This window comes from Scophthalmus maximus, chromosome 6, assembly GCF_022379125.1.
Source record: "Scophthalmus maximus strain ysfricsl-2021 chromosome 6, ASM2237912v1, whole genome shotgun sequence".
NCBI lineage: Eukaryota > Metazoa > Chordata > Actinopteri > Pleuronectiformes > Scophthalmidae > Scophthalmus > Scophthalmus maximus.
Genome location: NC_061520.1, coordinates 13583990 through 13608227, shown reverse-complemented (window position 1 = coordinate 13608227; position 24238 = coordinate 13583990). Strand labels below are relative to the sequence as shown.

The 24238-nt window shown below is 42.4% G+C and overlaps 1 protein-coding gene across 5 annotated transcripts in view; it reads right to left on the bottom strand.

The window, feature by feature from the left end:
* Positions 1 to 24238, bottom strand: part of srgap3 (SLIT-ROBO Rho GTPase activating protein 3) — a 50700-nt gene that overhangs the window by 6417 nt on the left and 20045 nt on the right. For 2 of the 5 annotated variants that reach the window (XM_035631623.2, XM_047332745.1), the window contains 16 exons: positions 22831 to 22993; positions 18386 to 18448; positions 12751 to 12936; positions 11381 to 11509; positions 9247 to 9468; positions 9049 to 9150; positions 8043 to 8240; positions 7693 to 7777; positions 5628 to 5655; positions 4577 to 4679; positions 3601 to 3661; positions 2903 to 2980; positions 2670 to 2804; positions 2012 to 2117; positions 649 to 876; positions 414 to 487 (listed from right to left, as the gene is read on the bottom strand). In XM_035631623.2, the coding sequence (XP_035487516.1) occupies positions 414 to 487; positions 649 to 876; positions 2012 to 2117; positions 2670 to 2804; positions 2903 to 2980; positions 3601 to 3661; positions 4577 to 4679; positions 5628 to 5655; positions 7693 to 7777; positions 8043 to 8240; positions 9049 to 9150; positions 9247 to 9468; positions 11381 to 11509; positions 12751 to 12936; positions 18386 to 18448; positions 22831 to 22993 (1961 nt within the window). Of the gene's footprint in view, positions 1 to 413; positions 488 to 648; positions 877 to 2011; positions 2118 to 2669; positions 2805 to 2902; positions 2981 to 3600; positions 3662 to 4100; positions 4680 to 5627; positions 5656 to 7692; positions 7778 to 8042; positions 8241 to 9048; positions 9151 to 9246; positions 9469 to 11380; positions 11510 to 12750; positions 12937 to 18385; positions 18449 to 22830; positions 22994 to 24238 lie in introns of those variants that run through there. The other 3 variants (XM_035631624.2, XR_004793487.2, XR_004793488.2) reach the window with 3 other exon arrangements.

Below are 24238 nucleotides of genomic sequence, written 5' to 3'. Positions count from 1 at the left end.
GGTCAAACTGTTTTTTTCGACGTCTGCAATCACATCATACGTATTTTCATGTTAAATCCATTAAGAGCTAATTGTGCTTATCTTTAAATGATCAAACAACTAGGCAGTAGGATTTGGGAAAAAAACTTATTTTCCAAAAACATCTCTGGATTATAGAATTTGCAGCTTTATAACTCGGTCTTCTGTGATATTTTTGTGTGCAAACTCCATTGCTAAACTTATAACGAGTGTAGTTGTATTCACACAGTGGTAACTTCTACTCTGGCTCTGATCTTATAGAGCACACAGGAAACGCCCAACGTTCCCTTGGCTACTAAAATTATATGTAGTAATTCATTTAAAAAATGCCTGTGAAGCCATAAACAGCTCCTCTACAAAAATTGGATAAAAAATGTCTAGTATGATGCACAGACCTTCGTCACTGGTGTGTGGTTCAGTTCCGTTATCAGCCTCGTCAATAGTTCCCGGTTCGCTGTGAGGGCTGTCACTGCAGGGGAACGTAGGAAGTGAAAAGTGACTGATATAGACATTGGAGCAGGACAAATATCAGGAGAAATATTTTTTTTTACGCAGGTGATTAACTGATAGGTCACAGTTCGGCCTTAAACTCAATACAAGTCAGAGTTGATAGAAATGCAGTTTACTCACCAGTACTCCTCTCCCCCAGTCATGCACTTCTCATACACTGGACCATCCAGCTCACGTGGACTGGGGAAGATGACCTCATTGTGGATGATGATGGTCTTGATGACCTCGTTTACATGAGCCTGGCACACGACAGGATCCTGGCCATCTGGGATGGGCATCAGGGTGGGACCGAAGCAAATAGCCAAGTTGTATGGATCCATCATGTTCTCGTCGCTGTACTGGGAGAGACTGGGTAAAGGACGACATGGGGCCATTTATCCTGTGTATCATGTGTATTTAAAGACATTTTTTAAAATCAGTTTGGGAAAAGTAAGGCTACAATCCTGTATTGGCTGCACTAAAAACGTTTTTTGTATCAATTCCATAATGTATGAAAACGAACTGCTATGTAGCACAGATATGTCTATGCCTTTTATCACAAGCTGAGGCTGAACAGTCAAGCCACTGCTGGAACAGCCAGAACAATGCAGGGGGGGGAGGAGAGCAGAGAGTGAAATCAAACTCTTTGTTCTGCAGGCGAACCCGGTAAAATGAGCATTAATAACATCTACTATCAGAGGACAGGTACGCTTCTACACTGTGGCATGTTTCTAAGACTCGAAATATCTCCCAATACATTGTAGATGGATAAAGCAATAAAAAATTGGTTGTTGTTGATTTTTTTTTTAATATATATGTATATATTTGGATTTTTTTCTTTCCACCTGAATGTAGCTATTCTGTCTGAATTCAATATATTTAAGATACTTTTTCCCCCAATATAATAACTGTACATAGAGTATCATCTCTGGTGACTATGCTAACCTACAAACTCATGTTTGTAGACTGTTGTTTGCATGTCAAGAGCTGCAGGATGTAATTATCTAACTGGACAAGGCTGAGAACTCATCTTCCTTTGTATGAAACATCCTGTGGTCAGTTTTCCATAAAATATGATGTGGAATACCTTGTGGAATGAAGATAAATGTTTAATGGATTCCTCTGTGTCATTGTCCATGTGCAAAAAGAGACTTAGAAATGCTCTGCTCTTTCAACTTTTGATTTAGAATGAAAATGAGCTCCATCAAAACTCCTACTGTAAATATGACATATATTCTTCAATCTCTGTATTTGTTTGCAATCAAAACATTCAAATAAATGTGTTTCGAATGGCTCTTACACTAATTTATAAACTGTATTGGTCATTTTGTATGATATATGTATCTTATCTTTGTATATTTTTGTGGAGTGTTTTTTTATATTATCCATCACTTGTTTCTACCCCACCCCACGCATATTTCCACGTCATTTATGTATTTTGTCTTTATGTCGTGTGAAATGAAGTTTAAATAAAAAAAACGAATGAGAGTCAGCAAAAACTCACTGATTGAGAAAAGCAAACAGGTATCTCATGACGATGATGATGGTCCGAGGAAGAGTCACAACAATCTGCTGGATGTGATGTGCTCTCTCAGCTCCAGACTCCAGTTCTGAAACGCAGAGGACAGAGATTTGTTTACACTGTCACATAGTGGAGACAAATATAGCTTTTGAATTTGTATATACTGTGTATGGGCACCAATCCTACAGCAACACTGTCCACTGAAATACAATGTAAATCAGACTCTGGCATGGACGACTGATTAAAGTGAAGCCACAATGCTGACGCAAAAAAGTGGAGGAGACTCTGACAACTGTTGCTGGACACATTAATAGATGTCCATTCCTCCCTTTCATCAAACCCCTACAGCGAACTGAGTCACCAAACTATTAGAAACGTAAGGGGTATAATCCTGAGCAGGACTCGTTCATTGCAAACCGATGTGGTCCACACTCTCCTCTATCTACAGGCGCTCTGTTTAATATCAGGCAGAGAGCCCTGGTGTTTAGATTGCTTCCATGTGCTGCACTATATGCCTTCCTCTTCTACAGTGAAGCTAGAGTTTCAAATAAATTGCGAAGTGTGTTTTCTCTTTTCACTCTTCGACCGGTGCACTCCCGATGGTGATTGCTTTGAATGTTTTCTGTTGTGCGTGACTCACTGATGGTAGAGATGAAGTCTAAGAACCGCTCCTTTGGGAAGATCGGGTTCTCCAGTCCTCGGAAGTAGAGCTTCAGCACCCCTGCCACTGAGTTGATATCATGCTCATTCTGGTCGTCAATCAGGGGATCTTCACCTGATTTCAGGAAAACGTGTGCTTTCAGTTGAGCATTGAGTATTTAGTTATACTTGACATAAAAACAAGCAGTATGAAGCCATCTTTGTTTGACTCACCTCTCTCAAATGAGTTTTTAATATCATTGACCTCCACCTGTGATCCCGGCACGCGGAATATGCCTTGCTGCTGCAACCCTGAAAGAAATACGACCCAGAATTTACTGATTCAGGGTAACGCTTGCTGCCATTATCTCCAAACCCCAGTGCCAGCTTCCTGAAAGCCCACTGGAAACACATAACACAGAGCAGGAAATGTAATCTAGTCATAAAGGGTGATGCGTATTTTTTCCAGGAGAGGGCCCCTCAGTGAGGCTGCGGCATATGGTTTCAGTTAGAGGGCTCCTAATCAGTTTTCTGGAGTTTCATTAGGTCCAGATCCAGGGGAAGCCTGCAGGCTACAGCAATGAGCTGGAGACAGATGTGAAGGTAGACAGGGAGGAGTTATAAAAACGGGTGTTGGGGGGCGGGGGGTGGCTGAACTGACTAAACAAAGACCAAGAGGACTTTCTAAACTCTCCCTGTGTGATCCATTGTTATGAGCTTGTCACATCACTGGCAGGCAGCTGAGCTCCTCAGAGACTGAGGTTCAGGGAAGAGCAGGTCAGTCTCTGTTCCAGCGGCTATTTGTGGAAATAGTTAGCCTCGTCCAAAAGCTGCCGTCATTTCATTTGAGGCCGAGGGAGTTCATAGTTCGCTCTCTTCTCCGCCCCTTTCACTCAGAAGCGGTAGTCACAGCAACAGGATGAGAGACCTACCGTATAAATTGATGTGTCGGATGCAGCTTTCAACAACGAGTGGAATTGGTTGACCTGAATCCTGAAATCAAACAGCATGAAAAAATATATAAAAACAGAGACAAGATGGATAACAGCAACAGCAAAGGTAACACAGAGCTAAGAGGTTAAATCATGTAAAGTAGTTCATGTTACTTTTATACTGCAATGTCTTGATGAAAAATGCAGCATTGTCTGAATAACAAAACTCATGTTGTACTTTATGTTAACCAAAGAGACACATCATAGAAAATGTTTGTCCCACCACCACAAAAAAATATCATCAAAGTTTTGTCAAGCAAATCATACACGGAGCATAAAACAAGCAAAAACAATAAAATATACGCAAATGTTATTGATACAGGCAGAAAACTAGCAGCACACATTTGAAGCTGAAGCAGTGTTAAGTGAATTACTACTATTAGTACAACCGTTTGAGTTGGCCTTGTGCTCTGACCTACATACTCTAATGACAGAGGTACCTGAATGCGGGTACGAGCATTCCTTCTTCCTCTGGGACAGAGAGCAGCAAGGCACAGAGATGCAGAGGAAGAGAGGGCAGAGAGGCAGAGAGTTAGAAAAGCTCAGATGTCAGAGGACACCTCTGGAGGTGAAAGACGACTGAGCACAGGGACTGGTTATAGGAAAGCTACAGAGATGCAGTAAAAGAGCGGGTGCAGTGGGGGAAAAAGCAGACCCACTGCTGTCTGCTGCCCGTCAGTCGTCTTAACACTGACTGGATTCAAACTGCTGCTCTTGTCTGTCGGCACCAGCAGAACCACAGAAGGGAGGAGGCGGATTAGAGGTTAAACAGAGGCGTTATATTATGATCGAGGGCAGCCGAGAGAGGGAGGAACAAAAGGCCAAAATGAGGACGAGAGTGAGAGCAAAGGCTCTGGCTGCCTTCCCATCCTGCTCCACAGGGGACAGTCAGTCATACACCACCACCAGAGGGTACCTTGATGAAGGTCTCCATATTGCCGTTAAACAGCTTATGGTTATACACGGAGCGTGGCCTAGGCTTCCGCATTTTCTGTGGTTTAGGGGGAAGGGTGGGGGGCCTGGGAAACGATGGACAGAAGGAGCAAAAAAACACTGTTTTATGTGACTCTGTAGAACCAAATGTGGGTTCGAACGCAGGTATGAAAACTATTCACTGAAACAGAGCAGGGAAACCATCTATATTTTTGGGAAAAGAAATGGACAAATTCGAGAATATTCATTTAAAAGTTGAGGAAAAACACAAAGTGAGACATTTGATTAAAGAGGTCTTCTATCTTTACAGCCTGCTGCTGTAGGTCATCTCTTTAATTACTAGTCAGTGGTTGGAGTGTAGAAGACTCTGGGTCGGGAATAAAATTTCTTGGCTATTTAAAATGAAATCACTCCCACCATATTTTATACTGTTCAATCAATGCACAGCACATACAATTAAAAGACATGTCAATCCTGCTGAAACGTACATGATTCCAGTCTGAAAATACAGTTACAAGTGTTCAATAAATAATATATGTCAATACATAATATATGTTAAAAAAATATGATGTAACTGATTAATCCAACATCATTAAAACATGCATATATGCTGACAAGTTCAGCAAGATGCAGCTATAATTTATTAAAATATTTCTGGCAATGCTTTGTCAAAGAAGCTACAATAACAATATTTTTAAAAGGAAATGTGTGAAATTTCTCAAACCACTGCAAATTTGTACCTTATTTTGCAATTACATATTTTTATAAGTACGTAACATAAACATGGTATCAGTGACAGCGACCAATAAGCCACGCAATATAATCCAATACAAAATATATATATGATATGACAATTATGATAATAATTATGATTGTTTCTGTTTGGGTGTTCTAAAAACAATTGATGAGCTTTTTTTTTTTTTTTTTGAATAGTACAAATAAATATCTTCAATCCTAAACAAACGGCATGAGAAGATGCTTTGTGGCTGAACGGCAGGGATCAGAAACAGCTGACTTATCAAAAGATATCTTACCGTGTAGTTCCACACTCTGCCCTTTCCCCTGTGGGAGAAAAAAACAAAACACAGGGGGGACATGTTATATCTTTATGGTACATATTATGCAGACTCCAGAGTCCAGCCTCAGTGAGCGGTTTGATGAGAGACAACATGACCATTGGGGGAGAGATGAATGGAGCAGTGCTAACACCATTCATGGGACAAAGCTATTGAGCAGTCGTCACTGAACCCTCAGGGGACCCAAAGGACTCCGTGGGGTAACAGGCCTCCTCTCAGAGCAAAAGAAAAGGGGCCGACGGCTGCACTGTGTGTGTGAGTGTGTGTGTGTGAGTGTGTGCGTGTGTGTGTGTGTGTGTGTGTGTTGGCGAGGGAGGGGTCCATCGGTGTGGACACTGAGCAGTGTCTGTGCTGGCTCACTGAGCCTTTTGTTATGGGCTTCCCAACAATACATGCACATGGTGTAGTCATATACACTGAGCATTCTGCAAAGTCACCAACACTACTCAGCCACACTCTTTCTGACTAACATAAGGATACAGGGACCTTTATGTCTCTGCTTATAATAATTTAAATCCTAGAACTGAGAGTGCGTCTTTGAAATGATCAACTGGATGGGAGTCAATGTACAGAAAAAAGGCAACAATGGCACTAAAGGGTTCCAACATCATTTCTATACTCCACTTAACAATGGAGAGAAAGAGCAACGGTTCAACCCATTTCTCAATGCATCAGTCTGGCAGATGGGACAGGGTCTCCGGAGCATTCATGTGAAGAAACAACAGCACGCTTCCCAGACATCATTCCTCTGAGTGATATCCCTTTCTACTTCTGACCAACCAACCTCAAAATTACACCAAATTTCTCATGTCAGTTTCGTCCTAATTTCATATACAAAAGTGCCACAGTCCCTTAATGACAGACGAGGTATCTGTTGTATAAGAACAAATCAAAGTCATTGAACAAGGGAATTGGAGCCCCCTTATCTGAGAAACAAGGGCTGGCAGATTACCTCGCAGCATCTTGCCTTGTGCCAAAGCTTGACATTATGTTTTTATTAATCCACGCGGCAAGATGTAAACGCCATGTGGCACCCACCAGTCTCATCTTGTTCCCGCTGTCACGCTCACACACAACCGCGCACATACGCAAACACGCCATTTTGGGGGGTGAAGCAGAGAGCTAATGAGCACGACTCAGCCCTGATTGATCACCTGAATAATTAAACGTGGGTGGTACCTGGAGACGCCATATGCCGAGTTCATACGCTCTCTCTCAGCTGCACCGCCGTGGACAAACACACAGATCTGTCCAGAGACTGAAACAAACTATAATGTGAGCGTTTATGAGTTGTATGTTCGCCACAGAGCTCAGAAGGAATTACCGGGATGCTTGGAGATCCTAAAAAAACGCGATAAAGCAAAATAAATGATGAAGTCTACCTTGAATAAATGAATGAATCCACAGTGTGAAATGTGGAAATATGCATGAGTGCTGCAAGGCCTCAGCTGTCTGCGCCTGATGCCCTTTCTATTAGGGTGAACCCCTCATGCAGGAGCAGCTGCAGAAATGGGCCTGGGCCTGGTCCTGCTGATTGATTGGGCGTAAACTGTTCACGGCTGAGGTGACAAGGGGACCCCAGGGGAAGGGAGGGGTTGAAGGAAGTCTTTCCTCATACAGCCTGGAAATGGAAAACCTTCCCTGCAGCTTCACCATATGAGAGACTAACTGGATAATGCTTTAACCAGACGAGATAAAGAGAGAGAGGGGGACAGATACCTCAAAGTAGCTATGATATGTTTTTGGCGTGATAGTTTCCCATTAGAATATCAACTCTCAATCTCTCTTTCCTTCCTTCTGTCCTAAAATGTCTTTGTTGCCTTCTACATTGCATTCCAACATTGCATCCCTGTTTCTTATTAGATAAGACCTGCACCACTGTGGCCCTGCGGGCAGTGATTTTATAGAGCTATGTCAGGATTCTGTGGGTCATAATTACAGGACCAAAACACCGGGTCACGCACACACACCACTAAAAGACAGCAGATATATTGGAGACAGATGTAGAGAAAAGGTTCCTTACCTTCACCCAGTGTCTGCTTCAGTAAGTCATGCTTGGCCTGCAGCTTAATGATGAGGTTACTGCCATTCAGGTACTCTTTGAATTTCTACACGGGCAGAGAGATGGGGGCAGAAATGAGTGAAGAGCAGCACTGATCCAGTGGAACATGAGCCCAGTCAGACAATCCAGAGATGCTCAAATCAGCATAAATTCAATCTGTTCTAGTTTGAAATGTAATTCCTATTTTTCAGAGCATGTGGAAATGATGAGTGATATTGAAAAAATACTGAAAAGCTAGAGTTTATCTTAGTTTATCGGCTGGAAGCCAGATTGGACTGATAAAAAAAAGATAACCATTAATATGGACTCACTGAAAAGTAGAACATTTCCGTCTCCTGCTGGTTCGCCCTCCTCTTGGCTACATTCAGCTTGCTCATATAGGACTCGGAGGCCACAGACTTAATGGACTCAGTGGAGCGGCTATGTTGGAAGGCATCAGACACGTCAAAGTCCTCCACCGTCAGCATGTCCTGCAGTGTCTGCATGGTGGCATCCAAGGTCTTTCTCACCTGCACAGATGGGGAAGAAAGAACAGCACATGACAAATGAAGCATGGTACACTTTTCCTTTTCGTGAGAGTTAAGGTTGTTTTTTTTCACCCCAAGCTTTGATGGAACAGAAGCGACTGATGACATTTTCAAGGACAAGAACGAGTGATTTATGACAATAACATATTTACATCAAAGACAAACTGACCCCTAACCGATAAATGGCCCCGGGCTGTACTGTGACACCAAGCAGCACCAGAACATAAGCCCAGAACAACCCGTCGGTCTGGCATTCATCAGAGTAAGAGCTGAAAATGAATACTGTCTGTCTGACAAAGATGAAAACTATTCGTGAAACTACTGAGAGAGGCTTTTTGTTAAGGGCTGAGATTGATAACGCTCATTTCCACTAATGGCATGGCTCGTCCATTATACTCCAGAACACGAGGCACAGGGAGACAGGGAAGAGGCAGTGCCATTGGCATAGGAAAGTCTAACAGGCCTCGGCTATTGTCACCTCCATTTGCACCTTAGTGCCTGCGGCCCTTGATGAGAAAACCCTTTCTCCAGCATAAAATAGACAATTTCACATATTACTTCATAGAAAACACTACTTCAGCAGTGTGTGGATCTAAATAAATTCTCAGCTCCCGCAGAGCAAAGGTCATATAGGAGAGTAATTGCAATGAGAACAGATGGTGATGTGGCCCTCCCCTTGGCTCTGGAGGAAATGAGACAGGGCTTTCTCTTTTTTTTTGGGAGGGGTGGGAGGATGAAGGTGAGGGGGGTGGTGGTGCTGGACAGAAACAGAGCCATCATAAATCCTCACCTCCTCATTCTCAATCCTTAGCGTGGCTAAGCGAGACTGCAGTTGGTGGTAGCGCATCAGGAGTTCAGTCTGGACTGGCTGCTGGGCACTCACCTGGCAAACCTGAGGAGGAGGAGGAAATACCCCCAAAAATTCCTCAAGTCATTGTTAACAAAAAGGAATCTGTAATGAGCACTGTGGCATTTAAAAGCACCTCACCTCATCCCCCATGTGTGGCAGGTATTCAAAGCGCATCGGGGGACAGAACACCTGGTTATGCATATCCATGATCTTGTGCTTGTCACTGCGAGAGTCCAGGTTGTCCACTGCATTCTCAATGATATCCAGTCCCTCGTGACGTGAGGTCTCCAAGTTGTACTCGGCGGATAAGTAGGTCCTGAAGGTGCGCGCCAAGCTGGCATGGTAGCCGAGGTCACAGCACTATGGGGATACAATATTTTTAAAAACCCAAGGGATGAAAAAAACTATATGTAGAGATGAAACGCCAAAATGGGAAACAAGAAAATATTTAACGTGTGTCAATCAAAATGAAGACTGACTCAACACTGGGTGTCTGTGCCCTCTCTTGTTAAAAAATGTGTGGTTGGGTGTGGTCAGACATCTGCTGTGCTGCACCTGTAACCACATAATAACAATGACGCAGCGTTCTGACCACACCCTGAAGTGTCATCGCTGCAGCGAGATGGGATGTCAAACCACTGGAGGTCAGAAAAAGGCTGCTATTTAAAATTAAACTAAAACAAATTTATCAGAAGGATGATAAAGTGTGGCAATTTAAAGTTCTGAAGTCTGTTAATTTGAGCACCTTCTTTAATGTTCAGACCTATTTCATGGACTGAATCCCAAATTGGATCCTGCTACAGGTTCCCCTTTAAAAATAGTAGTAGAGTTCAAGGAATTACAGGAGCTAGCACAGTAGGACACCCGGGATAATTACAAAGCCTTATCACACCAAGTTATATGAAGAAACCTCATTAAGCCGAGGATGGTGGTGAGGAGGATTAGAGGGAGGCTTGAGGCAACTGACAGGTCCGTGAAGCGCTAAGTAAACGCTATTTAGCGCCCTTTAGCACAGAGGAAGTCGTCTCTCAACTTTGGTGCACACGCCTGATTGCACCACTGGGTCAAAGTGGCTCGGCAGACTAAAGACGAAGAGTAAATTAGCCTCTTTTTAAACAAACTGACTGAGTGAGATCACAGACTGTATCATATTCATGGCTGCAGCAGCATCACCAGCAGCCTGCAGGAGCAGATGATCAGGGAAAAAACACTGGAGGCATTTAAACCCGAATGCTGCCGACCGCATTGCTTTTAACTGACAGTACTGCAAAGGCTGTAGAGTGTATGAATAAATCACAATTAACTAATTAATCGCTATAGTCTACTTTCTTGCCGTACTATTTTCTGCTGCAAAAAATATATTTCTCCGTGGAGGTGAAGTAATTTACGTTTCAGTCACAGGCTTAAATATATATTTATCACGTGGAGTAAACTGAATCATAGAAAATATATAGAAAGAAATAATATAGAAATATCGTTGAAATGATATCGTATCATGCCTGACCTGGGAAATGTGCATTATGACTGTGTATAATGTGGCGCCGTATGGTGGTCTGGCTTCAAGCAAAAAATTTGACAACCACGGCCATTAGCTCAAAGAGAAGGGGGGAGAGACATGCAGACTGAAGTGCTGACAGGTTAATATCCCACCAGAAGATTAAACCACAAAACCTGCATTCACTGCCCTTTCTCATGCAAGTCGCGTGTTCGGCTGCATCTCTTAGATTAATTGAATAATCATTTTAGCTTTTGAGTACATAAGTACTGATACCTGAAGCCTAGACCTGTGTGTACACTGTAGTAGTAGAACTGGAAAACACTGGGACACGTGCAATGACAGGGAATCAAGAAAGCAAACCACACAGAAAGATGTTCTTGCCTGGGCGAGGACATGCTGCGTTGGTCACAGCAAAGCCCCCAGAAGCAACATTAACTAAAACAAATGAGTGAAACCACCAGTCAAAATGATCCTGCTGCAGCGGTGGGAAGTACAGAGCATCGCTAAACTGATTTTTCATGTCAACACCAGGCGGTCACCGGCATATCGGGGTTAAGTTTGTTAGGCGCAAATTAATACCGGAAAAACAAAAAGATGGCAAATACATTTACTGGGGCCAACGGAGCAGCTTGGAGACAAACAGCTAACAGGCTGAGAGTGAATCAGACACAGGAACAGATGGTGAGAAAAGCGACAGTGCCGCAGAGTTAAATCAACATGAGAAATCCCAGCGAGAGATGTAAATAAACACTCGGGCCTAGCGCATATACTTACATCAATCATATCAGAGACGTCATGGATGTAATATTTTGCCACAACTGCATTTGTCGCTGCCAGGTTCAACAAATAGTCATTCCGCGCTTTCGTGCATTTCAGCTTATTCTCGGAGTACTTGGCCTGCCGCTGGGGAGGAGAGAAGAGACAGGGCAGATGAAGAAAAGAAAAAAAACCATCAGTGCGGGAGGATCAAGCAGTCGAGAGGATTCAAGTGTGTGCACAGGCAGCTGCAGCTTTGGGACCACCAGATAGGCAGAGACGGAAGGGGCTGTTTGGAGGCTCCAGAGAAGCTTCCTCTGGATAGTAATGCATGAGACTGAACAGTCGGGCTTGGATTTAGTCATTATTCTGTCTCTCAACACTTAAATGCCAAAGGCTGCAGAATGTGGATGCTGACAAAGAAGCACTAAAACCGACTGCTTTTTTGTGTGTGGTGTAGTTTTACGATTTTTGTGTTTTCAACATTAAAAATGTTGACCTAACGCTTATTAGTTTGATGAGAAGATCGATTCCATCCTCAACCTCCGTGGGTTAAATATGAATCCACCACTACCAGCCACTTAGCTAAGCTTAGCATGAAGACTGGCAACAGGGAGAAAACCGCTGGCCAGACTCTAAAGTTCAAAAATGTAAATGTTATATCTCATTGGTTCAATCCCCTCAAAAACTAAAGTGCAACAGAAATGGGTTAGGCTACTGTAACTGGCTTTAATTGTATTCAAATAGCATATTTGTACATTTCACTACAGATTAACATTTTATTTCCAATTTCACAAGGAGGAAAGAGATTCACTTTTTCATCCTCCTCTTCCTCCTCCAACCTGTTTGCAGGCATAGTAATGCGACGAAGGAAGACACAGGTAAAAAGAAGAATATTCATTGCCACCCTGTGATATAAATAGTGTTCGGTTGCCAAGCCAGCATCTCTGAGGATACAAGCCCGTCGCCCTGACAGCGTTTTGATTTCCTGCACCTCAGAGATAGTGGAGGTTTCATTTGCATGAAGAAATTCTAGACGGAGATGCAGAATAAAAAAAATGCACGGATGTATGTAAATACAATGACCTCCAGAGACCACCAGAGACTTTAAACAAACTAGAAATCTGCATATGATGGAAGGAGAGCTGGATTTCTGGCAGGGAGTACTGCAGTGTGCTCTTGAGAGTATCTAGCATTATATTTGTGATCCATTTCTTTCTCCCCCTCTGAATGAACCCAACAAACAGAGATGGTTCTCTATTTACAAAACTGGACTATTAACCTCACCATTCAGTTTCCAGGAGGAAGCCGATTAAAAGCTCCAGAGAGCCAGGCAGAGTCGTATGTGTATGTAAAGACAAAACTTCTCTTATCTTTGGTATAATCACCTTCTCTTTCATCTTCTCAATCTTCCTGACGGAGCTGCGTCTCGGCTGGCGGTCCTCGTGACGCAGGAGGTTGACGTTGAGATCTCCTGACTTGCTGAACTGCTTCTCCTCCTGCTTCTCTGCATCCTTCAGCTTACTCTCTGCACTGATGCTCTCGGTGTGGTACATGTGGTATGTTTTCATCACCTGCATGTGAAGCATATACAAAAAAAAAATATATATATATATATATATATATATATATATATATATATATAAGATATTCATCAGACTGACCATTGACTGGGCTAATTGTCATCACATTTTACCATGTAGGTTATTATAACAAAATTCAAAGGAGCTCTTAAGTTGTTGTAAGATTTAAAGTGACAAATCAGATGGTAGCTTGATTTTATCAACAGCACACACAATAGCACAAAGATTGTTTTGGTGGGGGGGATAAATAAAGGGGAAACAGTTCAGTAGTGAGTCACATTGAAATGGATGGGGGGGTTATATATTCAATTTTTCATATAGAATTAGAGCTGCAACTAGTGCTCGATTAATCACTCAGAAAGAAAATGAATCAACAACTATGCTGAAAGCCCTAATCAATTAAGGGTTTCAGACATTTTTCATTTCCCAAAATGCCAAATATTCTCTGGTTTCAGCTCCACAACTGTGAGAGTTGTTTAACAATTGAGAAAATAATCAGCAGATTCACTGATAATAATAAAAAAGGTATGTTCCTGACATATGAGGATTTATGTAAGATAATAAATAGTGAAGAGACTATAAAGCAAGGCGGGGGGTGGGGGGGGGTCCTGAAACCTGTAGAAGAAGGGAATCATTAGTATTTTTATCAGGCGTTAGCTAGCCATAAATATGTAGGGGTGGTCACTGGTGGGAAGGGCTGAGGCGGAAATCACCTCTCTCACAAACTTTAAGGCCAAACTTAATTTAACATTCCACATACACATGTGCTTCTGTGCACTGACCTCTGAGATAGGAGCATAAACAAGGTGAAGGAAACTTTTGTGGACTTGCTGACGCTCTCTTTCCAAAGAATCTGGTTTGATTTGAGCCTTTTCGTGGTGGCCTGTTGGATCAATTTGGCCTGCCGATACAGTGGTAACACAGATGTCACTACATATGGAATATTTCAAGTGGAACCAGGGTTGCATGCGGTTTAATCTTGGCTTTCAAATCTTCAGCTCACCCCTCCTCTGGCTTCTGCATGATTTCTAGAGTAACTTTTCATCACCCCAGGCCTGTTCGTTTTCAGATGTTTTCTGACAGCATTGTTTTCTTTGTTCCCTTAAGTTACATCTTCACTTTGATCTCTTCTCTGATACTATGATGTTCACACAGACAACCTTCCACAGAATGCTCCTGTCTCGTCCAGCAGGGGGTTGGACGAGACAGGAGCATTCTGCATCTTCCCTAATTCGCCCCAGATGCTCATTGAGAGGGTCTCGCTGCTTAAAGCCCATTCTTGGGCCTCATAAAGCAACGTCCAGATGTGAGCTGCATCTTCAAACTTCAAACGAGCATTCCGAATTTTCTATGAGCACCTCAGGATGCTGGACAGTCAACGTACACAGTCATTTATTGGTTTCCTGTGATAAAGTAATGCTCCCTCGGTGCTGCACTAAAGCAGCAGGGTTCCTTTTAGCCCTACGTGTGCCATCTAAAATCGCACTTACCGTTGGGTCACTCAATACTGCAGTTAGTTGCGAGAGAAATAATTTCCAGTGATGCCGATTGAAGGGGCTTTATTTATTCCCTTCTCTGTGCTAGAATAAGTACCTCTCCTCTCCAGGCAGTGCAGGAACAACAAGGACAACAGTGTGACAAAGAGCTCTAAGGCAAACACCTGAAAAGTAAACCAAGAAAAAAGAATAAAAGACACGCGTCTATTGTCAGAGTGACAAAGGTGACGTCAATGTAGCTACTTCGTGAAGAGAGAAACTAGGCTAACGCTGGGTGTTAGTCCCCAGGCTGTCAAACAGTTTCTCTAAAAAATTACTCTGAAACCGCGCTGGATTTCTCGCCAGCGTCGAGGCATCCGACTGCAGGACCTGCAGCTAAAGACCCAAAGTAATTTGCAGGAAGACTGAGCTTCAGCTGTGTCTACAGGAGGTGTGTGTATTGTTGAGTCCTCTGACGACAGCCTCGGGCTGTTCAACTCCTGAGCAGAGTCTCAACGCTGGTGCGGGGAAAAAAAACAACACAGTGAATGGTTGAAGTTTATTATAATGAATGCAAGGACAGAAAAGGATACTTCTATCTAAATATAATGAGGATTGTCAGTGGTTAACGGTGGTGATCATGTCATCTCAGCGCGCCCCCCCCCCCCTTTGCGACTCAAGTGAAAAAAAATCCCATCTGATCATCAGCAAAAATCCACTGTGAGGGGCTTGTATAAAATATCACGGAAAAACTGATCAAAGAGTGATCTATATGACGGATGGGTCCTGTGCAACGGAATGAAACATGAGAACTTACTCGGGACATCCTTAATAAAACACTAGATCATGCCAGTGCATAGTTAATTGATTCTGAGACTATTCCCAAATGAGCATATTAAGATGGATGCTTTGGTGTCCGTTGTCATGAAAATATTAATACACAAAAAGAATGAATGAATGAACGTCACACCAGCCTGAGAGTTTCAGAATCAGTGTTGTTGTCGTTAACAAAAGAATAACCCTGTATGGCCGTGAAGCGCAGTAAACAAACACAAGATGGCCGATCGAGAAGATAAGGTAAGCTTTATTGATCCCAGTGGGGATATTAAATCGATGTAGCAGGAAATTAACTCAGACTCAGGCCAAGAAAACTGAAAGTGTCATGTTGCTGAAGTCGACGTCAGGAAGTGACTGGCTGCTCACACACTCAGGCCTCTGCTCCCATTTCTAATTTCAGGCTCAGTGCTACAGACGGGAGGTTCTTCACTCTCACTAATTCCTCTGCTGCTGCGCAACATCATACTTTCAACAACAGCTAGATAATAGCTCCAGCTCACAGTCTCACATTTGTCCCTTATACTTCCCACTGAGCAGCCAGGGACCCAAATGGGATTTCACAGTTTTCTCTCAGCAGAAAGTGTTTAGTTGGCAGCCAAGGGAAATCTCCACGTGGCCACACGCTACTGATCTGGCTGCTTCTGTGCAATCAAACACTAACAAGGGAGCAGTAATTAAAAACATCGCTCCAACAGACAGTGTTACTGCTGCCTGAGAGAGCCATCAGGAGGTGAACTCAGATCGGGCACTCGTGAAACCTGTCAAACCTCTACACCTGAATGTGCATAGTCAAGCTTTGTTACAGGTAGCAGGTGGTAAATATGGTTGTAAATGAGAAAATCCTTTTCCTACAAAATGTGCCAACCCGCATGCATACAGTGGTTCATTACAGCGGGTTCAAAAGAGCTTCACAGTGGAAAAATTATTAGACCAATAAATGAAAAAAATGTGTTGTTAATGTGTCAGAAACACTAAACATAAGAGTACACTTAAAAAGAGAAGTCCTGCAAAGAGAGAAAAACACTGGGAACCCGCCTTCAACTATGATCTTAATGTGACGTTGGAGTGAGGGGAAATAAATAGATTTGAAAATGTACGCACTTCATTAACTGGCGTGAAATGTGTAATTATATATGAAGTAACATTGGTGTTATTGAAGCAACACATTTTCCACCTTAGCTGTAACATGTAACATTCATGCAAATCCCACGATCTTTCTCACATACAGAGAAGAGTATAGGCTGTACGTCACCATCTGGATTTGTAATCTTCAGCCGGACAGCAGCTGAAGCCAAGCAGAGTATGAGGAGAGGAACCATCTGAGTTTTATTATGCAGCACTGTCTAAAGTCAGGGCGAAGGGAAGGGGTGAAACAAATGTATAGAATAGAAAAGAATAAAAGTACGGAATAATAAAAAGTGAGGCCAGATTGAAACTGAAATACGCCCCAACACTCGAAATCAAACTGGAAACAACTTGCAGGTATTATCTCCTGAAAAGGGAGAATACATTTTCATTTCTTAACATACAGATAGCCAGGTTGGACGGTGGACCAGTAGCACAGCCCATTTAAAATAGATAGGGATGAAATTAGAATACTTTACATGCACTTTTTAGCATCACACGCTCCCCACAACACTGAGTGTTTCAGGATACAAAAATGTACAGTTGGCAGGACCAGGGAGAGTCGCCAAAACTGCCCTTTGGTAATTTGACTCCCGTCACATTGCACAGATGAATAAGTCATATAAGGCACTTCTGCCATCTCTTCTGTTTCACCTCAGGGGATAGCAGGTTGCTGAAGTTGCCTGGAGCTCATCCAGTTCTGGGCACTAAGCCTCCCTCAATAAGAATTCATCTACGAGTAACAGTGCAGCACCAGCACAGTGTGTCCTCATCCCCGACATATGTCCATTGCTCTTCAGGGTTTGTTGCAGGAAACCCCATTATTAACAATTCATTTGTTCGGTTTTTACCAATTTCTGCTCAACGGATTCATTACAACTTTAAATGGATGTAGATACCGCTCCAAAGCTCAAACACACTGCTGCTACAATGATATTAATTGGAAACATTTATCATTACTTGAAGATTATTCTTATTTTATGTCATCTGACAGTGTTGTACAGTGTTACTCCATTTGAGAAATGTGGGATCGGGAGACTCTCCCCCTTCATTTATAATGTTCTCTAATTGTACTGATTTATTTACTATAAAATTCAGTCGCAAGTTTAATCCAAATAGGATTCATAAGTAAAATGAAATATTTATTATATATCTGTGTGTGTGTGTGGGAGGGGGGGACAGAATGCATTAACCCATATATACATTCACCACATGTTTTATATCAAAACATATGTGAAGCAGCTGCAGGATGCTCACGTGCTGCACAATATGAAAAGTGTTGCTGTGTTTTTTTGATGAATTAGAATTATGGACTATCAAAAAATCTAAATGAAGGAACAGACCCCTTCAAGACAACAATAAAGATAAAGTGAGCATATTGCACCAGTGGAGAAACTGGTCATTACGGTAAAAGACTATGCACAACAAAGCAAAGTGATGGCATCAGATACAACACAGCAGCTGAGCTAGAACTGGCGACCTCAAATGAATGAGTGGCCTATTGTTACGGAAACTAGAGCTACTCTCAACCTCTCTATCAAAATTATGCAAACACAATCTCACAAATGATGAGGTCATATGTCAAGACAGGCAGGTTTTACTCAGGCCTCCACAGAGACAACCAGTGAAATGATTCCTGAACAGGACCCGAGCTGAAGGACTCAACAGATGTTGGTTGCAGAGAAATGAAATGTTCCATTTGATCATTTACAACTTCCCAACTCTTTCTCTCACTCGTCACCATTCACCATCATCATAATCCCCATTTGAACGAAGCAGACATAAGAAATCACAAACAAATGAATCAATTGATTCCTTTTAATATACTAAAAATCTGATGCACACTCTGTGGAAATAAAAAAAAACAGCCGACATGGTCACAAAAAGAGAGGAACACGAAATAAAATGTCAGAAAGATGGAGAGGAAAAAGAACCTTGGATGGGCCCGGTGATGAGATAAGGTGTGAGCGATCGATCTGTAGGAGACACAGTGTATTACTTACAGTGTAGAGTTCATTTGTCACTTTCACCAGCTCCTCGTGCATCTGGATCCCAATGTCCTTGCTCTGAAACACAGCACGCGGGAAGAAAGGTGGTGAGAAAACAAATAACATTCGAGCCGACAGCAGTGACCTGTTGGAAAAAATTGCACCGTCGATTTTACTGACACTACGACTTTGTTGAGCCATAGATTAAAATCTCAACAACTTTTAGATGGATGGTGAACGAATTTTTTGAACAGATATTCAAGGACATCAAGGGAATGAATCCGATTTACGCTGGTGATTCCCTGACTTTTCATCCAGCACCACCAACAGGTCCGAATCTCCACGAGTCCAACACTTCTGTTCATGAAATTAAAGACTGAGACTTTAAGGCTTACCTTCTCTAGGCCTTTCTCTTTTTTTTTTAAATCAATACAACAGTTTGGTTTGCAATAAGTATTACAGCCTATTATGCCATAGTTGTTCTTTTTAGGATAGAACATTTTACATTTAACAATTTTTTCAGCAGACAAAACAATAAATTCGATTTTCTTACGTTTGGATCTGCAAACCACAGCTACAGATTCCCCTCTCCACCTCACCAGCCCCCTCTTCCAGCCAAAAAAATCACAACAATGTGCCGATAACATTTGTTTTTTGGGCAGAACACATCTCTAAGACGTGTTACTGTAAGCAACGGCACATTCGCAGACGATTATTGCATGTTTCCTTGCATTTTTTTGATTTTCGCAAAGGCTGCTTTTCACCCACTACCTATTTGCACACGTGTGAAAAGTGTCTTTGAGTGTGTGCGTGTGACAAGTGCGCCAGGCAGCAATGTGTGATATCCTCTGACAAAGATAAACACTGTCTATTGATGTCTGTGCTCTGCAGACGCAAATGAAACTCAATAATGGATCAAGAGGATAAACAAGTTCCATTTTTTATTTCTCATCTTGAAAATGGAAAGATAGGTTAGGCCATAATTTCTCTCTGCCACCAGTTGAATACAATCCCATGCACCTTGAACTGTCCACACTGCGCAGCATGTCTTGTGATCAAAGTGAATGTGATAACATCTTTTTTTGTGTGGGAGGCAGGAGGCATAAAGTCTTTATTTGAAGATTTCGAGGTGAGAAAATACATCAATGGCACCAGCAGATCTCAGTGTGATGATCTGACACGTACAAGAAACAGAAGCAACACCTCCTCTGACCGGACAGAGCTACCGAAAGTTTATTTTTTTAAGAAGACGATGAAAAAAAAATTCAAATCCAGTAACAAAGAGGAAGCTGGTGGAACTACCCTCAACAATGTGACTTATTAGCCCTTCATTGCATTAATGTGTGTTACTGATTTCTTTTCAAGGTTACCAAGTAATTGTTGTGAAATCATAAAATTCACAGTTTGATTTACATCATATCAAAGTTTGTTTTGGTACATTCGACTCTGTGGATATTTTGTGAAGGTTTTGATTCAAAAGAAGGTATCAATAAATCATGGCTTTTTTTATAAGCAAACATGAAGTGCAGTACAAATTGAACCCTGACTGAACATAAGAATATAATGTGCAGAGACATGTAGGGACTGGGTGACATAAGGTGACACGAGGAAGTGGTTGGACAGCGTTTGCTTGAGCAAGCATGCAGGAAGTGCAGAACAGGCCACTGTCACAATTTTAAAATCACATTAAGCTAATGCTGACACAGTTTTTTTTTTAAAAAGCAAAACATTTATTTGCCAAAAGAGTCAACACTCGCAACTGTGGCATTGTGATCAGGACTTTGAGAAGTGTGGCTCCAGCCCCATTAACGGTGGCAGGATTTTAAAAGAACAGGCCACCAGCACACTGACACCACCCTTTTTGAACTTCTGATCGTAATCGATTGTAATTGCTGTACAAGAATTGCAAGTAACTTTAGTGGCTGCAAACTCTAATCGACAACAAGGCTTGATTGCTGTGACGGGTGAGAAATGTTGTGATGTGAGACACAGTACAGTTTGGCTTGGAGGGGTAAAACTGGGCAACTGTGGGCGACATCAAGCCTGACCTATGGGGAATAACTGTGAAACCACGAAAAGCATCACAAATCCAACATGCTGCTAAGATCGTATGGTCTTTGCAGTTGATGGATGGGAAGGAAAAACTCTTGATGTTGAAACAGAAATTTAAAGACAAATTAATTAGTGAAACAGCTGATCCTTACAGCGATTCAGTTGAGCTCAGTCGGTGCATAACCTGTTCTGTAACCCCCATGTGCTCACTCCCTCACTTGTTCCTGTCTTTTAATCAGTGTTGCCTGCTGACTAATTTCTTTTTTCCTGTAACTGTGCAACATAATGACTCAGCAAGACGCATAATGGTCACTTCACATTTGAATCATTATGAGAAGCATAATATTCTGTCAGAGGAGGGGATGTGCTGATAGAAAACCTCACACTGACGAGCCCATACAGACAAAGACTAACAGGAAACAGAGGCAGGACACACACACACACACACACACACACACAGACCCACACACACACACACACACAGACCAACTTAAATTACAGATGAGAGTAATATTTTTGTCCACTTGCTGCACAGCTGTTCTAAGTGTGCTTGGAAAAGAAATTGCTTACTGGATAGACAGAAAATGAACTGATCATCAAAGATTGAAAAACTCATTTTGCTCCAACAGTTGCATCCGTAAAGCTAGATTAAGAATATACCCAGATGCATCAAATGACCCCCCAAAAAACTTGAGTGATACGGAGAGGATTTGTTGTTTTTGCTTCTATCTGGAGAGCAGGCATTAAGTCCTACTCAAACAAGCTTTTGACCGAATGTGGTAAATGGGGAAAATCCTCAGCGGGCTCCAGCAGCTGGTGAATGGCATCTGTATGCATCAGTGACTCTGAAGTGAGACAGACTGCATGTACTGCAGAGGCTCAGGGGGGAGCAGGGAGGGTTCAACCAGCGAGTGAACAAGTGTGATGCAACACACTGTCAGAGCAGAAGCAGGTCACAACAACACGCCTGCGACGAACATGTATTCTTAAAATCTCTGCACTGAGAAAGATCAAATGTAGCACTCTTGCATCCACTGGATTATCTTTGCAATTATTTTATATTGTGTCATGGAATTAATACACCAGGAAATTCTGTCACCTCTACGTTCATCCATTCCACATCTCCTATTCATTATTTAGGACTGTGTTGCTGTTCTGAACAGGATAGTACATCCCTTTGATCAGCCATTGGACAACAAGGCATGGAATTAACACCACGCCTGAAAAATATTCAGATATTTGCAAATATTTAGTTCTGGTACATAGCTGGTCTGAATTTAGGTACCATAAACCATATGCAATCTTTACATGTATGGCACCTTAACATAATGAACATAACACCATGATATATACAATATACCATTAATATGGTACATTTCCATTAAAAGTCACCATTGTGTGCACATGTATGAAAATAAAGTTTCTGTCAACAGCTTTGCCTCGTCCGACAGTCAATCGTCCAAATCTCTGTTGGTTCAAGATTTTTGGAGTTTTCCAAAGCTTCACAACACAGTTTGATATATTATTTATTATTTCCCCAGAAAGCAGCAGCAGTCATTCATGCTTTAAATTATAAAAAAAATAGCAGCCTGAGTGCACTGCATTTATGGAGTGATTCTCTCCTTTAATTTCTGGCAGTTTCTGACAAACACACACACACGCGCGCGCAAACACACACACGCACGCACGCACGCACGCACACAAACACGCACACACACAGTAATATACAAATGGTGCCTTGCAACAGAGTGGAGCTCACCTACAGGAAGGCCTGCAAGGTGAAAACAGGGTTCTGATGTTTGGATAAGACCTCAGTCATCTCTGCTGACTAGTGAGCCAGATGTTGTTCATACTAGAAAGGACTATAGGGCCTCAAGGCTCTCTAGCACAGAGCCTGAAACCATACACTTTCCACTGATTCAGTGTGTGCCAAGACAGAACTCATGGTACCACAGTATAAGCTGTCAATAGTGACTTTTATCCAGTTTTAAGGCATCAGAGTAAAAAAAAGGATTTGGCATGCCCCATCTGCTAACATGGAGGCGGAGCTTATGGTTCATAATGCAGGCATCCACCAGGGGGCGATCCCGATGTTTTGGCTTCACTTATAGGAGCTATCATGTCGTCCATCTTAAGATACAGTCTATGCTACCATTATTTTGCATGCAAGGCTCGACTGAGGGAAAGATGGTGGCGAGCTGCTACTTTTGCCTTGCAGGTTCTACTGGACTGTTACTACAACGTACGACAACGAGACCCTGAGATTGAAAACCAGATGTCTGAGAGACGGAAATAATTTTCCCAGCGAATTAAGCAGATTGATTGGCATTTTGTACCTTCCCTGGACATTTTGTGGACCAGACGAGCAGTAAAACAAAAGAGCGAGGGATGATTGTTTTTTAACTGACCTTCTTGAACAGGCGGATGACATCCTCGCAGATCTGGGCCAAACGGACAATGACATTGTTGGTGTAGATTTCGCTGAGGGTGGCATGGTCACGGCTCTCACGCCTCGTCTGGTTTAGCACCAGGTACCAGCAGTTCACTGAGGACAACAGGTGCTGGTCTTTTCTGAAAAATAAATCCAGAGCGTTGTGGGCCCTGACTGCTGCATAATCAGTTTAAAATGTCTCCGCCTCAGGGTCTTTCAAAAAGAAAGACCAAGGCACAGACACAGAAGCACACAGACACAGAAGCACACAGACAAACACACACACACACACACACACACACACACACACACACACACACACACACACACACACACACACACACACACACACAACCCCTTCAAACCCATACCCTTGTCTGGATACTATCTGAGCATTTATCAATCAACCAACCCTGAGGAAGAAATGAGAGAGAGAAGGAAATTAGAGCAAAGACGGGAGAAGGGTGGGGGAAAGGGTTTAAATGTGGAGTGGAAAAAAGGGATGAGCATCAAAGAGCCCCCCTTCAGAGAGCCTCCATAATGCTAATCACATCTAATGACGTTGATATCTAGTTTCTCCGGAGTGCTTTCTCCATTATTCCTTTACTTAACTCTGCCCCTAAATATACTTAAATCAGGCTGACAGGACATAAGCAGCAGCACATTCATCTTCATAGACCAGAGAAGGGCAAAGGGGGGGTTGGCATGTAAAATAAACTTAATTTTTCCATTTATTACTTGACCTACATCCTCATCGTTAAACTGACCATGGTGTCCTGAAATTCACTTTTTTTTTTTCTTTCTGAAAGGCGAGTCAATTAATTTTTGATTACAGAAATGTAATGGTATGAAAGAACTGAGAAAATCCAGCCATCAGTCCACGCCACATTACAGTCTAAAGAGGAAAAACTACAATGATTAAATTGGACATTCATTTGCTGTTTCAGAATGAGATTAATCCATCTGTGAAGTATGGGAAGGATTTAGATTTTTACGACAATAGAGGACCTCATGTCGACCATATTCTCCTTCATTCCTCTGGGATGGCCTATTTCTACTGTCTCACCATTCCTCATTTCGGACCAGTTCTGCTTGACTGACCTATCTGCCTGCAAGGGACACAGCTCTTTTGTGTATAATTGCTATTTGTGGTTGAGAGATTTAGGGGGAAAAGTACCTCTACTCTCTGCTAATCCCTAAAAGTGGTCAGAGATGCTTCATCGCATCCCTAAGCACAACCAGGCTCTAATTTTCTTCCTTTTTTATCCTCATCATCTTCTCACTCAAACACTGTTTCCTTGTACACTAGAGGCAAATCCTGTCACGGCTCTGCCTGGGGTTGTGGGTTTAGCTCCCTGTCTTTCCCCCTCCCCTGTCGGTCTGTG